The sequence below is a fragment of the Mustela lutreola genome, chromosome 2 (assembly GCF_030435805.1).
Source record: "Mustela lutreola isolate mMusLut2 chromosome 2, mMusLut2.pri, whole genome shotgun sequence".
Taxonomy (NCBI): Eukaryota; Metazoa; Chordata; class Mammalia; order Carnivora; family Mustelidae; genus Mustela; species Mustela lutreola.
Genome location: NC_081291.1, coordinates 222,198,382 through 222,214,801, shown reverse-complemented (window position 1 = coordinate 222,214,801; position 16,420 = coordinate 222,198,382). Strand labels below are relative to the sequence as shown.

Here is a 16,420-nt window from a genome sequence, read left to right as displayed (position 1 = left end):
ATTAGCTGCGGACGGGGTGTCCGGTGGGGGCCCCTCCGCAGAACGACACCAAAGAAGCCCCAGCCAAGCCCGGACGCCACGGCCCCGTGTCCTCGATTGTTACGGGAGCGTAAGTCGGCAAGCCCGTGATCTGTTGTGGCGAACCCGCAGGGACCCTGCCTGGACCCGGGGACACCGCTCTCTCAGAAAACACGTCAGCTCCGCTTCAGGCAAATACCTAAAAAATCTTTTAATGAGGGAAGTAAAATACTTTTATTCTAAAAAACTCAAACAAGAGGGAAGTCAGCAAATTCAAAAAAAATTACCTACTTCTTTCCTCTCAATCTCACACCCTGGAGATACCTTCTGTTAAGTTCGGGGTATCCTTCCAGAATTTTCCTTGGGCACAGACACACAGGTTCAATGCCTTGGATTTTTAACAAAAATGGAAGTGTCCCAAACTCACTCGTTTGCTACTTGTTTCTTTCACCTCGCTCGCGGCAAACTCTCTGCTTTTGCCCCCAGAGCTCAGCTGCACACGAAGGCAGGTCCTTCTGGGGTGCTTCCCCGGGTGGGGGGGTGCCGTGCTGCCATTCCGGTCCCCACCACGGACTTTTAGGATGTTTCGAGTTTCCCCTGGAAACTACCTTTGAGAGATGAATTTGCTCTCGGGCTCCTGACTGTTTTCCTTCACTTCTTAGTATCAAGGCACCTGCCCCCCAATAAGGTCAGACCACATCGAGCCAGGCATGCTGCGGAGGGAAGCCACCGTCCGGCATCAGGGGGAGAGTGTGCTGACCTTGGTGGTACCCGGGGGCTGGATGTGGCCCCCTCCCTACCCGGGGACCCTACTTTCCTGGAAGGGAACGTCCTCCCCATCCTTGGACGTTACGCACTTTGTAGATCACGTCCTATCCCCTGCGAGACTGTAAGACCTCAGAGTCAGAGCCACGACCCATCCCTGTCCTGTAAGCCTGTGCGTCTGCGTCTACACCGGGAATGCATTTTAAGAAAAGAACCAGATGCAAGCAAACCCTTCCGTGCACGAAGGCATCCCCGGCAACGTCCCCTGTTGTAAAAACACAACAACAAACCGGAAACCACCTCGCTGTTGCCGAGAGAGAAGGCATTTACACCCTTAGGGCCCATCCAACAAGGACGGCTGTGTGTTAAGATAATGATGAGAATTATGTGACGTACGAAGGATTTGGGGGAACGGGGAAGAAGAAATGTCGCACCCAGGATAGACTGAATGGTAATGCAAAAAAAAAAAAAAAAATCTAGCAAGGTTCGAGGAAGAAAGGGCAGGTTTGCTGGGTGGAGATGCACACGCTTGTGCCCCCCGGGAAGACGTTGGGGCCGGATGTTGGTTCCACGTCGATCCGTGTATAGCTCACGGTATCGTACGCGAAAAGAAGATCACGAAGCGGTTTTTCTTTTCAAAGTCTCCCTACAAGAAGCACGGTTGTTTCAGCTCGGCAGCTGGCTCTCTGTGGGGCTCACCCCCCCCCCCCCAGCTGTATCGTCTGGAGGTTTAACTCCGGGGGCCACACTGCCTGCAAACTCAGAATAACAGCTCTGTTTCCTTTCTGACAGAGGGGTCTCCAGTCCAGTTTTCTGGGGCTCCCACTGTTCTTCCCCTCAGTGCGATGCTTGCAAAACATCACGCTTCGTGCGTGGAGGGGTTTCAGCACAGCTTCAGCAAAAGAGGAATCAAGGAACCGCTCAAGGGCACAAACCCGGTGCCTTCCATCGCGGCCCTATGAACGAGAAGTCACAGCCCGCAGCTTCCTGAGCAGTGACGAGCCTGGTCCGTGCGCACCATCGCCCGGTCCTCCCCACGCTTAGCCTCCTCCGTGCACGTGTGACATTCCCGGCAGGGTGGGAAGCTTGCACAAAGCAAGATGGTTTGCCTGCTGGAAGCCAGCTGCTTCCTTGAAAATCCCGGTGTCGGCAGCGTCTGCTGGGTGCCCGGGGACTCCCAACAGGCCCCCCTGCCCCCACTCGGCCAGGCCCCCCCACCCCCGCCTGCTCCCTCTGTGCCCCGTTGCCACGGGAACCGGCATCCTCCAGCGAGGGAGCAGCTGGCACGGTGCCTTTTCTTTTCATTCTATTTGGGGCTGATTCTGACTTTCATTTCCTGGGCTCCCAGCCCCCCCACCCCCGTGGCACGTCCAGTGGACAAGGCCACTTGTTTGGGATGAAAGCGGAGCCCTCGGGAACCCTCCACGCCCAGGTCAAGCGGCCAGCTCTGCCCCGTGCGCAGCGAGGCCTGGCCCTGCCCTGGATGTGAGCTGGACACCGGACCAGGAGGAACAGCACGACCCCCATCCGCCGCTGTCCCCAGAGTGGGAAGGCGCCTGGTGCGGAGACCCCACTGGCTGGGGCTCCTGTGCGGGTGAATGTGGGGCTGCCCTTGGGCCTGTCCCCATCTGTGTGGACACAGGCCTCCATCTGTCCTTCCAGACAGGCCAACGGCCGCCCAGCCGGGTTGCTCCCACCAGGAAGGGCTGTGCGGGGTGGTCATTTCTCACGCCATGTCCGGGCATAGCCCTGCATGGAGGGGCCTGGTCCCAGGGGCGCGAACATGTTACACGGCGTCTCTGTGTGACAGAAACGGAACCTGACAGACAACACACAGAAGGGGGCACCTGCAGCCCCATTTGCCATCGGGGTTCACTTCTCCTTTGTGGGGGGCCCAGAAGGGGCTGCCGGGCTCCCGGAGCACGGCCTGGGGTGGGGGGCTGGGCTGTGGGTTAGACCCGGGCCCAGGCCACCGGGATTCTTTTTCCCAAACGTGTCAGCCATGCTGGAGAGTTTTACCCCGTTCTGTGTGTGCCTGAAGAGTCCCATCTACCCGTCTCTCACCTCCGTGGGAGGCTGTGAAAACCGTCTGCCAAGAATATCGCCTCGAGAAGCAGTCAGGGCCCAGGGAAGGCTTCTCTTTGGATCACAGCACCGAGAGCTCTAAAAATGGACTTTCTGGGTGGTGAGGAGCAGCGCTTCAGCCCGTGGCTGGGCCCAGCACCCGCCACGCCTCGGCTCTGCCCACTGGGCCAGACAGGCGCCCGTGGGTCACGGTTTGCCTCTTGGCTCCCGCGGGGCTGCTTTCCTGCGCTCTAAAATGGGGGGTATCCTTCCCAGGTGCTGTGCTGTGGGGTGAATTGTGTCCCCGAAAGTGAGAAAACCCCCAGGACCCGGCACGTGACGTCCTTCGGAAGGAATGTCATCGCAGGTGTGATGACGTCACGTGTGGCCACAGTGGGGCACTGAGGGAACTGGTGTCCTTGCAGAAAGCGACGTCTGGACACAGAGGCGCAGGGGGAAAGGCCACGTGAAGACGGAGATGGAGGAAGCACGGACCCGCCAGGAGCCCCCGGGGCTGCTGACAACCATCGAAGCTTGTGGGGGGTGCTGGGGGGGCTGGGGTAGATCCTCCCTGGAGGACGGGGCGTGGCCGTACGGACACCTGGATCTCCGGCTTCCGGCCCAGGGCCTTGGTGCCACTTTGGCTGCCTTGGGCCTCTGGGACTACCCAGGCTGGGGGAGCTCTCCCTCTGCAGCCCCAGCGGCCGGAGCAGGGCCGGCAGCCGCCCCGGGACAGCACACGCCTCCTTTCCCGGGATGGAGAGGGTGCCCGGCCCGGGACGCAGCAGGGGACAAGGCCAGCGAGGGCGCGGGGCTCGTGACTCAGGCCGGTGGCTTTGGGCAGGTGGCAGGCCTTAGTCATTCGAGAAGGGACGTGAGGCTGCCTTCTAAAGACTCTCCCACGGGCCTCTGTGGGCTCCGCGGGTCGGCACGTCTGTGAGTGAGGAGATGCCCACAAAGGCAGGGAGGGACCTCGGGGACCCCACCCCCGCCTGGGAGACCCCCTTTTGGGCAGCATACGTGTCAGCCAGAGGGCGATCCCATGACCACCGCCGCGGAGGGCCCGAGCTGGGCCCAGCCGCCCGCCCCGGCCGACTCCAGCACCTGGATCCTGTCCCACAGGGGGCTCCGTCTCCGGCCCCCAAAGAGCCTCGTACTAGGGGGACGTCCGGGACGAGTCACTCACTTGCAGTTTTCTGCGAATTTTCACAAATGCTTTTGTCCGCCGTCCCCGAGTCCCAGGGGAGGGGACCTCCCCAAACCCGCATCAGGGGCCGTGAGGGCGTGACGTGAACGTGCTTGGTGCCCGTGAAACCACACTCCTGTGGCTTCGAGCCCACCGGAGGCCAGCCAGGCCCTCGGCGCCCACACGGGCCGTCAGCTTCCCCTTCACCTCCCGCCTCCCAAGAGCCTTTCCTGCCGCCTCCCTCCCTAAGCCGGTCACCCTCAGACCTTTAAGATCTGGGAATGATCTTCAAACCAGCAGCTGAGCTTTCGAAGGTGGCCTGGTGGGCGAGCGCAGGGCTGTTCTTGGGTTCCTCGTCCCCACTAAAACCACCCGCCCCGGCCCCGAGCCCGTGCTCTGCCCTCAGCGCTGCCTGGTGGGGCCCCATTGGACCCACGTGTCCTCCTGGGTGCACAGCCGTGGGCGGGGGTTGGGGGATCCCGCCGAGCGGCAGGTGGACGCTCCCCACGGTGCCGAGCAGCAGGTGCGCGCTCCCCACGGTGCACGGGCTCCGAGCGCGCCCCTCCCTCGTCATCTCCACGGTCACCCCGAGTGCTTGCTGGGACCCCAGTTTCAGCAGAGGTTCCTGCTGTGCCAACACCCACTTTCAAGCGGGGAATCGGGAAGCCTGGGGTGTTTTTCCCATGAATTTTGGGAAAAGAGCCCCAGGTTCTGCCCGACACCTGACCTGTGCGGACAGCGGTCGGAGGCCCCGTGGGATCTCTCCTGGGACCGGCTGCTCTGAGCTCTGGGCACGTCCACACAGGAGCCTCCGGGCACCGGGACACCCTCCCTCATACGCCAAACGCCTTTTCCTCTTATTGGGCCCCTTTTTTAGAAATCGATGCCAACGTCTCTCGAGCTGGATAAGTGAGTCCTAACGCTTTGATCCGTGGGACGGTCACTCCCCCTTCACGTGAAGCCCGGCTCCTTGCCTCCGCAGGCCCTCGACTCTCTTTAGCCGTAAGAAGGCTGCGTGGCTGACAAGCAGATCCCAGCCAGAGCCCGGCCACCTGTGACCTGCGCTCCCCGGGGCTGGCTCTGGCTCTGCCTCTGGCTGGGAAGAACAGCTCAGAGCCTCCTCCCGGCGCACGCACGGGCCCTTCCTCCCAGGCCTGACTTACCTGCTGCTTCTGGCCGCCAGCTCCTCCCGCATCTTTTTGATGTCACTCTTGCATTTCTCGACCTCCAGCACTTTCAGGCCTTCCACTGGGACAAAGAAGCAAGGAGGTACCATGGAGACACGTGGAGGCCCTTTCGAGGCTGCTGACTGGGTCTGGCCCCGGGAGGAAAGCTGGAGCTGGGCTCCCTCCCGGGTCCCGCTGCCGAGGGCGCCGGCAGCCCAGGGACAGGGACTCTGGCCTGGCGGGCCTGTCTTGGCCCCGGGACAGGACAAACGCCGCACCTCTCCCGGAGGTTTCTGCAGGGCAGAGCCCCTGCTCCTCTCTCCCGCATCCAGAGTCGGGCACCCACACCCCACTTTCTCTCTCCAGGCCTCTAAGCAGCAGCTGAAGACACGGGACAAAGAAATCTCTCCTCCCAGGAAGAAAAGGTGGGAACAAGGCCACCTCGCATGAAAACAAGACGAGAAGCCCAGCGGGGGAGAAGCCCGGGGTGGGGGGGGAGCCCCAGCCTTCCCGGAAAGGATGAGCTCATATTGCGATAAAACCTTCGCAGGTTAAGAGCCCGCTGGAGCAGTTAACAGGGAGAAGGTGTGGGGGGGCCTCCTGTGGGGGGACTCTGAACAGGCTGGGTCAAGGGGAGCCCAGCTCACTCGCATTCTTGAAGCCCCACTCCAGAGGAGGGCCGCGGAGTCCGGACACACTGTTCCCCCAGGAAGGCAGGGAGCCCATGCCTCCCAGCGAGCACTCCGCTTCCAGACCCTCCCTCTGGGGGTGCACTCACCACCCCAAAATACTGCTACTGAGCAAAACACCGGTTTCTGAGAGGCCTTCAGGTTCAAGTCAGTTTTTAGGAAACAGGAGAGGTTTGCTGTGCTACTCTGCAATCACACCTCAATTTTCAGGCAAAAAGAGACTTTCCCACGATACATCTCTAGCCCCTTTCCCTCAAGCGTGTTCTGATCCCTAACAATACGATGTGAATGATTTCTCCCGGAAAAATGCCCTGCCACCGGACGGCAGAGCGGAAGCCCCCGGCAGCCTGCCTGAACCCCAAGCCCCCCAGGGCAGCTTTCTAAGCCTTTCCAGGGTCAGGGCCGGAGGGGGCGGGCAGGGCTACTGAAAATATTGCTTCTTTCTGCCCAGAGTTGTGGGAATCTAGAGGATTTGATAGTGGGACATGGTCCTGGTGACTTGCTTCCGTGCCACGCGGGGATGTTGTGCTGAAGGTCCCCCACCAGGACACGGGACCAAAGCCCGGGGCCGTCAGTGCAAGGGGTTGGAACCAGCAGGTGGTGCTTCTGGAACAGGGTGTTCTTAGCCCTTCCTTGCATCACGGGCCCATGACAAGGTGCTGGAGACCACAGGTCCTCCTTGGAGGAAAGCCCACCAGCTCGCCCTCCTGCTGCTTCGGCCCCCCCAGAGGGCCGTGTCCAGACCCCGGGCCACACTGCGGGAGGCTGGTCCAGCTCCAGCTGGACCTCAGCTCAGGGCTGACCTCACTCGGACGCTGACCTCAGCACAGGGCGGAAGCGACGTCCACGGGAAGGAGCTCGGTCTTGCTGACGATGAAGGGCAGATGTTTCCAGAAGCAAGCCGATCGGGAGAAGAGTTGTGGTCTGTGGTATAGACTTTGATCCTCAGAGCAAATAGACATGCGTGTAGAGTCCACACCGGGTGGCTGTGCCCTGCTGAAGTCCACGGTTGCAATCACTATGTTTTAAACATACGCAGGAAATTCAGAGCATCTCCAAGAAGAATGTTCTACGGTTTATCTACGGTCCTATTAGCCCAGAGAACAACGCGTTTATTATGGGTAGTGGTGTGGATCTTTCCAGGCGTTTCTCTCCCGCCCCCGTGAGCTCGAAATAACTCTCTGTCCAGCCGGAGTTTTGAAAAGACAAAATTGGGATCGTGCCGCGTGTTTTCTCGCTGTTTCTTACCATCATCAGTAAATGAAGGACCCGCCCGTGTTCGCAGCCGCCTCCCATGGCCTTGGGTGGGCGTGTCATGTTTGATTATTTGGTATCGGTTCCTGTAGATCAGATTTCTGGGCCATCTCCTGGGGCTGATGCTCAAATTAAGCCTTTTGGGCGGCACGGCACAGTGTCACTAATCCGAATCCCAGAGATTCAGAATTTATGGCGATTATGAAGGGCCTGGTTGCCAAGGAAATGGATCGTGAGTAACAAGACGGCAAAGCGGGGCATTAATCAATGGAGAGAAAAAACATGTCACAGGATTAAAGGCGGAACACGGCAGGGAGGGGCTGGGGAGCCTGGTCGGGGGGGCAGCTGGAGCACCCCACGCCCGCCACTGTGGCTCCTGTCCCTTCCAGGCCGCCTCTGGAAGATTCCACATTCGGCCGGTCCAAGCCCCTGTGTCCCACAGCGGGGAGAGGGCCCAGCCTAGGAGGGGAGCCCACCCCTGAGAAGTCCTGCACAGACCCTGGCGACAGCTCTCGAGTGAGGCTGGGTGTCAGGTCCCTACAGGGCAGGCCCACCCATCTCCCTGCGAAACGGGGGCCAGAGCAGAACCGGGAACCAGAGCCCCGGGGGCTGCTGGAGCCCCCCGACGAGGAGCTCTCTGCCCCCGCGAGCCGGTGGTCCCCTCTAGGGGGTGTTCTGAAAGTCCCAGGTCGCCCTGAAGGAGAACCTCTGGAAATGATTCTGGAAGACGGGTGCGGCTTCGGGGAAGGGGCTCAGGGGGCAGAGGCAATAGCATCCGCCCCAGAGGGGCTCTGCGCCCTCCTCTTATCCACCGCCTCGCTGGGCTGCCCCGGGAGGCCACCGCAGCCGCAACCCCTCCTGCAGCCGCAGAGCCACGGAAGCTGGTTAAAGACACGGACGGCCACGGCAGTGTTTGCAACACCTCCTCCAGAGGCTCCGGCAGAGACTGTGCCCAAGCCTCATGTCCCGAGGGGCTCAGAGCGGAGCGTGGGTTTGTGTGTCCTGGCGTTCCCCGCTGCCCCGTGGGCCAGCTCTGCCGGTGTTTGGGGTCTGGTCCAGGCCTGGGTCCAGGGCCACGGCCACATCCGCAAACAAGGAAGGAAGAGGAGCCCCCGTGGGGTTTCTGAGGATCCGGGTGTCCCGTGTCCGGGACTCGAAGAAGGAAAACGACTTACATGAAAAGGAAGAGAAGCTTCTAAAGTGAACTAAGAGAAATTCAGATATTCGTATTTGATTCGGAGGAATTCTGTTCGAGAAGGTAAAAAAAGGGGGCAGGGGATTGCACTTAAGCAAGTCAAACCGGCGTCATACGGCTACACAGGACGGGCCCTGCCGCAGGGGCGGGAGCACATGCGCGTGTGTCTCTGCACGTCCGTGCGTGTGTTCGCACAGCGCAAGCCCGCGTGCATGCGTGTAAGCAGCCGTGCCTGTCTCTGTGTGTTCATGCACTGCTGTGTTCGGTGGCTTTTTGGAGCTCACGGCCCCTGGGACTCAGCCCAGGTGAGGCACGCCGCTCCTCTGTGCTAGGGGACGGGGGGCTGGGGGGGCGCTTGGAGGCTGGGAAGGAGGACGAGGGCTTGTCGGGAGCCGAGGGCGTGTCCCGGGGGGTGTTCCTGCTGGGAGGGGGAGCCGGGAGGTGGGGATGCTGGGGCTGTGGGAGGACCCCCCGCTCCCACCTGCGCCCGACCACTGCCAAGTCGCTAGCTCGGCCCACCGCCCTTGGACGTCTCTCTCCTGGCTCCCTGCGCCCGCTGCTGCTGGGCCGGGTCTCTGGCGCTGGGAATCAGAGGGCTAGTGACCGCACGCGACGGCCACGCAGGCTGCCTGCTTGAGCCGAGCCTGTGCAGGGGTATCGCACCCTCCAGGCAACTTGTGTGCATTTGCACGATTTACACGAGGGCCTCCAGGGAGAGCAGATCCTGGGGGATTCGGGGCCAGGCCAGGCAGGGCAGAAGGTCAGAGGTGCCACGGCCTGTTGTCCTCGGTTCACACACCGCTTAGAGGCAAAATCCAAACACCTCTCGGCCCGATCACAGTCTCCACGGCCAGAGACCGGAAGCCTCACCAGCTGAAGTCAACACAATGTTCTGTAGGAGTTTTGAAAATTCATTAATGGCCTCCTCGGCTTTCCTGTTTGCAAGTACTGGCGGGAGCTAGGGCTGGCTTCAGGGAGAGGAGGGGGGCGGGGAGAAGCCGGCGCGGGACCAGGGGAGACCAAGAGGGAGGCACCTGCCCCCCGGCCCCCGCCCCCCGGCCCCCCGGGTGCATCTGGGCAACTCTGCGCTTCTGTAAACATCGAATCAGCAGCAAATGCTTCTGTGTCCCTTGGCTGAACCCCTTCCCGCAGCATCTGGAGAATTCCCTACCTTATGGGGCTCAGTGGGAAGCGGAGCTTGCCTCCCGCTGCAAACGCTCCCTCTAGTGGGTTGAACTGTGTCCCCTGAAAGGGGATGTGCTCAGATCCCGACCCCAGACCTCACGAGTACGACCTTAGAGAAAGGTTCCTGCAGATATGATCAAGGAAGTCTATCCAGATGGGATCGTCCTGGCTGAGGTGGGCCCTACATCCTAAGACGGGTGTCCTTCTGGGGCCTGAGACGCAGACACGGCTGGAGGGGCCGCGTGAAGACGGGGGGGGGGGGTGTCTGGGTGGTGGGACCACAAGCCAAGGCTTGCCGGAGCCGCCTGCAGCTGGAAGGGGCCGGAGCGGACACTCCCTTAGAGCCTCCAGAAGGACCTGGCCCCTCTGCTCGCCCTGGACCTCATGGTCTGGGGCTTCTGCCTCCACAGCTGTGAGACGACCTGTTTCTGTTGCTTGAAGCCTCCCCGTGTGGAAGCCACTGTGCTCCACCGCAGACACAGCGTGGGCACCTGGTCCAGCTCCGTCCAGACGTCAGATCTGCGGCCAGGGTACGGGCGAGCAGCCTGAATCTATAGCAGGGCCCGCAGGGCCGCGGGGCGCCCAGGCTTGGAGCTCTGGGTGCCGGGGAGACAGACATTGTGCGTCTGGGGCTCAGACGCCGAATCTTCATGGCGTCAGCTCTGCGTGGGTATTTGGGACCTGCAGAACCACCGAGCGGGCCCGCTGCCGAGACCTCCCAGCCACCTGGGAGCTCCCCAGCATCCTTGAGGATGAAGCCCCTTTTCCACTGAAGGAGCCCCAACCGGCCTGCACGGCGGCTTCCCGACCTGCCCGCCCAGGTGCCCCAGGGTCCTGCGCGGCAGGAACCGTCCCGGGCTTATTTACTTGTCCAATCTGCTGGCCGAGCTTCAGCGGGTCACTTAATCTCTCTGTGGCTTCTCCATCGTCCACGGGGAACATAAATCGGTTCTGAAGACAGAACACCAAACGGATTTCCTAAATGTCGACATACTCTGGGAAGCGGGACCAGGTACGTCACGCTTCGAGTTATTACGGGGAATAGGTTTTTGCATGATCCTGAATATTCTTCTCGAAAAAAGTCCAAGCAATTCATACGAAATATGAAAAGTGACCTTCACGGAGTCCTGCGAATGCGAATCAGCCAGACACCATCTGGGGAAGCCACAGATGCCGGCCTCGGGCTGGGATTTCTCCTTGTCATCCCCGAGCTTAATAAATGGGCTGTCCTTTGCCTTGACATAGATGAAGACGCGGGACTTCGATGGGGAATCGTGAAGCCTGAGAATTCAAGCAGGGCTCCTTACTTTATGGATGGGGACACCGGGGGAGAGACGCGGAAGCTGTTCCCTCCCGGGTTCAGCTGTTCAGTCCCCGAGTCCGGACCGCACTGACTCCCCTGTGCGGGCTGGAAGTTCCTCTGCGGGCCTCGGTGCTGACGGGGAGCCAAGAGCTAGAGATTTGGCAGGCGTATCCCAGAAACAGTCGTGCAGGCGAGGAGCGTATCGGCTTGCCTCCATGTGAAAAGAGACACGAAGATGCTCAGCAGAAGGTCCTCTCCCAAGGGGAGCTGCTCCGGGGGTTTTCACGTTTTCATTCCATCATCTTCTGCACCGAAGGAGCTGACCTCCTCCACTTGCCACCAAGGGTACCCCCCGCCCCCTCCACCCCCAACTCCCTCCACTGCCCTGTGCGGTGACGTCATGGGTCACCAAGCGACTTTCACTTATGAACAGACCCTCACAGTTCTTGCTTCCGTTAGCCTCAAAGGTAATTTGGGGGGGGGGGGGCACCTGGGTGGCTCAGTGGGTTGAGCCTCTGCCTTGGGCTCGGGTCATGATCCCGGGGTCTTGGGATCGAGCCCCACATCGGGCTCTTTGCTCAGCGGGGAGCCTGCTTCCCCCTCTCTCTCTGCCTGCCTCTCTGCTTGCTTGTGATCTCTGTCTGTCAAATAAATAAATACATCTTTAAAAAAAAAAAGTAATTTTTGAACATTTCACAAAGAGAAGACATTCCGCTTACCTCCAGGCTTCACTCAGCACCAAGGGTTGGGGGGAGGTGGGAGGGCGACGCAGCTGATGTAAACAGAGGTTAAAAGACAGAGAGAAAGGAAAGGAGGCAGAAGCGTCACTCACAGTCCACTCGCTTCTCTAGCTCGGCCAAGTGGTTCGCGACTTCAGCTTTCAGTTCGTTGATTTTAAATGCTCTGGGAATGGGAAAAAAAAAAAAAAACATCCCTCTTAAAATCATCAAAGTGGAAAGGGGCGTGGCAAACGTCTGCTGCCCCCTGCCCTGGGCGAGGCCTCCGGTGGGCGCCACCCCCGTAGGGGGCACAGGACGCTGGGGATTGCTTTTAAGGTGCTCTGGGCCTCCGAGGGGCGGGGAGGAAAGAGACACACCCTCAAACCATCTCCAGCGCCTGCGTTCCATGACGGAAGGCTGGGGGGTGTGCTTCCCTTCCCACGTCGGGGCGCTGAGCACCTGCTGTCTAGGGACTATGCATCTAGAAGGTTCTGTACCTGGAGAACTGCTCTGCCACCTGTGTCAGCACGCTCTGGATTAATTCTTCTTTCTCTACGGACCAAAAAAGAAAGACAGATGGAGAAGGGGAAAAGTCTGCGGATCACCATGGCCCAAAGTGGAATGTTGTAGGCAGGCGACGCCGATGCCATGGCGGGGAGACCTCGGGGAGACCCTTGCGCCCACCGCCAGCAGCCAGAGCCGCTCCGGGGCATGGAGTTTCCCCGCCCACCTTCAGAGGCTCTTTCCCACCTGGCCTGCCCCCACCAGCCCTTCTCGGTGGTCTCTCGGCAGAGTGGCCGGACTCTGATCCTTCCCTAGTCTGCACCAGCCATAAAATGCAGGCAGGACTGGGTCTCTAAATAGGGAAGTTTTCACTTAGTGCCCTGCTCCACTTTATGGCGGGCAATTACCAGGACAAGGTGAGTTCAAGGCATATTTCAAACGTAAAACACAGTGTTCTCATGGCAGGTCCTGGAGAGAGGAAGCAGGCCGGGCTGAGCGAGTTTGTCCCTTTGTTGCCTGGCACGTAACCCTGGGCTGGGTGGTGGCTTTACAAGGTTCAGGTCCCAGGCTGAATATAACCTGCCAGTTTTCCTGTTTCCTGACTGGGCCCCTTGCCAGAGGCTTCATAGGAAGGCACAGACGCTCACAGCGCTGTTCTTTCCAGCACTCCCTGCTCCTGGGAAGGGACAGAGCAAGCCCTGGCTCCAGGTGGCCATTTGTTCACGCCCTAAAACACTGAGAACCTGCACGAGACCTGCTCCTGAGTCATGTAGTCTCTGCTGGCTGTATGCCTAGCCCTCTGCTAAAACCAAAACAAATGAAAACCAAACGAAATCTGCCCGAACAAATAAAAAATCTCAATTTTCCAGTAGGGTGATGGGGCTTAAGAGCAAAAAATACCTTCCTGCGTTCTGCTCTAATGCCTCCATTCCTAGGAAGGAACCCAGGTATGCACATAGAAGATGTTCATCTTGGGGTATTTTAACCCAGTGAAAACCATAACAGCCCCAGTGTCTATGAGATGGACATTGAATAAATGAGGGTGCATCTGGCCTGTAGAGATATATTCTGCTATCAGAAATAATATTTTGGAAAATGTTCATGTCTATTGTTAGAGTTAAAGGAAAAAAGAGATCGTAAGACAGTAATACAGTGTGATCTCATTTTTTAAGATATTGGGAAGATACACTCTGAAATCATGATAGTAGTTATTTTTTGGTTGTAAGATTGTATATACACTTCTCCCTTATTTCTGCTTTTTTATATCTAATATACTTCTATAATGAACATATGTTAATTTCATGAGAAGTGTTTAAAAAATGATCATCCCCTGGAACCTCTCATCCCTTCACTTGCCACACGAATGGGTGATGACCCAAGGTTCCGTCTAGCTTTAGAATTCTAAGACTGGATGAGAAGAAGAAAAACGATGTCTTGTTGTAGGTCCCGAAACCATAAGAGTAAAATTTTCATAGAGCCCTGTGTGGAGCTGCTGGCTGACCCAAGGCCCTATCCCTCAGCAGGGATAGGGCCTCCACCAGGAGAGAGAAATGGTGACTCTAATAAGAGCCAACAGTGAGAAAGTTTCACAGGCTTCCTTGGGGGAACTCAGTCGGATTTTTAGATCACTTATTCTGAAATTCTTGGGGGAAGTAATGTATCACATGACCTTTGAGAGTTAATGAACTTGAAGCCTTGACATAAGTTGAGAAGCCCATCAAACCAGCAAGAGACCACTCCACTTAGGAACAGCAGAACACATATCCCTTTCAGATGCGTAGGAAGCACAGACCGAGACACCATATTCTGGACCACAAAGAAGACCTCAACAAATTTAAAAGAAATGAAACCATGTAGAGTATGGTCTCTGACCATAAAAGGATCCAACAGGAAATCAGTAACAAAAAGATCATAGGAGAATCTTGGAAGTTAAATAACACCCCCTTAAGTAATTCATGGGTGAAAGTGAAAATTTCAAAAGAAATAAAAATGGACCCTGAATTGAGTGAAAATGAAAACAGAATACACCCAAACTTAGCCGTAGACATGGCTAATGCAGTACTGAGAGGAAGAGTTATAGCACTAAAGGCTTACAGTAGAAGAGGGGAGAAACTCATCTCCATAATCCAAGAGCCTAGAAAATGAAGAGCAAAATCAACCCAAAAGAGCAGAAGCAAGGAAGTAATAACAGAAATCAAGGGAAAAGAAAATAGTAAAACAACGCAGCAAATCAATGAAGCCAAGATCTAGTTATTTAAAAATATTAGTAAATTGACAAATCTCTAGAAAGACTGGCAAAAATACCATAGAGAGAAGACACAAAGTTGGAGTATGAGGAATGAAGGGGGGATATGACTACAAACCCTGGAAGATAAGAAAGGAACACGACACAGAACTCCACACGCAGAAATCTGAAACCCTAGAGGAAAAAGAGCAAGTCCTAGAAAAGCATGAACTACCAAACTCAACCAAGACAAAATAGGTAATTTGAACAGCCTTAAACTATTAGGAAAATAGAATTTCTTTTTTTTTTTTTTTTTAAAGATTTTATTTATTTATTTGACAGACAGAGATCACAAGTAGGCAGAGAAGCAGGCAGAGAGAGAGGAGGAAGCAGGCTCCCTGCTGAGCAGGGAGCCCGATGTGGGGCTTGATCCCAGGACCCTGGGATCATGACCTGAGCCGAAGGCAGTGGCTTCACCAACTGAGCCACCCAGGCGTCCCAGGAACCACTGTCTTTGCTCATCCACGAAAAGCAACTGCTCATCTGTTAAAATTTTATCATGAAATTGTAGCAATTCAAATATAATAATAATGAAAAAGTTTGAGCTAGTCCAAGAAGAACTGAAATGTGACACAGAGACAGCTAGGCAAGGCTTCTGGAAGCACCTTGCCGACAGACCTGCTTGGTGCAGGTTTATCAGAAACCTTCAATTTGTAAAAAATGCAATTATCGTCAAAGCACCATAAAACAAGGTGAACCCGTACACAGCTGTAATAATCAGGACTGTGGGATGTTAGTGGAGGGGTAGACACAGATGTCAACGGAACAGAGAACCACAATCACACCCATACAGATATGCCCAGCTGATCTTCGACCAGTGTCTGAAGGTGATTCAGCGCAGGAAAGGCCGTCTTTTCAGTAAATGGAGCTGAGCAAGTGAACGGTCACAGGCAGAAAAATAAAACTTGACCTAGACCTCACGGTTGATATGAAAATTAACCCAAAATGGACCACGGATATAAAATCCAAAGACAGAAGGCTTTTAGGGGGAAAAAAAAAAGGAGAAAATCTCCAGGTTTGGGGCTAGGCAGGGCTCTTAGACTTGACATCACAAATACAACTCGTGACAGGAAAAACAATGGACTGAATTTCCTCAGAAGTAAAGCTGTCGCTCTGCAGAGGACAGGCCAGAGGACGAAAGGTCAAGCCACAGTCTGGGAGGAGATGCTTGCAAACCGCATCCGACAGAGGCTCGAATACATGGCATAGAAAGAGCCATCCACACTCAGCAGTCAAGCTCTGTGAAAGAAGCTTCTCCAGAACCTCTCAGCGGTAAAAAACAAAACAGCCCATTTGAAAAGGAGCAAGGGACACTAGCAGACAAGTGCATGAGAAGACGCTGTGCATCGCGGGCCATTAGGAAACGCCAGCTAAAACCACACCGAACTATCAGGGCACACTTCTCAGAAAGGCTAAAACAGAAAAAACCAAAAACAATGACAACCCCCAAAGCTGGCAACCATGTGGAGAAACTGGACGACCTACCCCGCGCTGGTGGGAACGCCGGCTTAGCAACTGCATCCCAGGGCAGGGAGAGGAAAACCAGCCCAAGGATGCTCAGGGCCACTTTCTGGGTGACCGCCTCGAACTGGAAACAACTCGGGAGCTCTTGGATGGGTGACAAACAGTGGTCTGTCCATAGCGGGAAACACTACTGAGTTGCAGAAAGAGCCGAGCTAGTGCGGGAGCAACACGACACCGTGGAGGGATTTCCAGGGACTCACGCAGAGTAAAAGAAGCCTGTCCCCAAAGGTGCCCACTGTCCGGCCACATTTGTAGAATGCTTCTGGAATGGCACAATGACAGACGTGGAGGACGCAGCGATCGCCAGGGGTTCTGGTGGGAAGAACGTCGTGGGGACAGAATGCTGTGACTGCGTCCGGACCGCATCGGTGTGTGCACGGCCCGGCATGGCTTCTTACCGCCTTCGGAAAGATGTCACCACGGGGAGAGGGGGCAAAGGGGCCGTGGGCTCTCACTATGTGTTTCCTCACAACTGTGTATTATTCTATAATTATTTTAAAATAAAAAGCTTAATAAAAATTGTATAGATAGGATGGATTCTCCTTTTTCCTTTGGACTCTAGAG

General features: G+C 56.7%; 1 protein-coding gene across 3 annotated transcripts in view; it reads right to left on the bottom strand.

Annotated features, from left to right (window-relative positions):
* PDE9A (phosphodiesterase 9A) overlaps positions 1-16,420 on the bottom strand; it is a 79,071-nt gene that overhangs the window by 17,003 nt on the left and 45,648 nt on the right. For all 3 annotated transcript variants that reach the window (XM_059164813.1, XM_059164814.1, XM_059164815.1), the window contains exons 5-7: positions 12,042-12,096; positions 11,658-11,728; positions 5,197-5,281 (exon numbers count right to left, since the gene is read on the bottom strand). In XM_059164813.1, the coding sequence (XP_059020796.1) occupies positions 5,197-5,281; positions 11,658-11,728; positions 12,042-12,096 (211 nt within the window). The remainder of the gene's footprint in view (positions 1-5,196; positions 5,282-11,657; positions 11,729-12,041; positions 12,097-16,420) is intronic.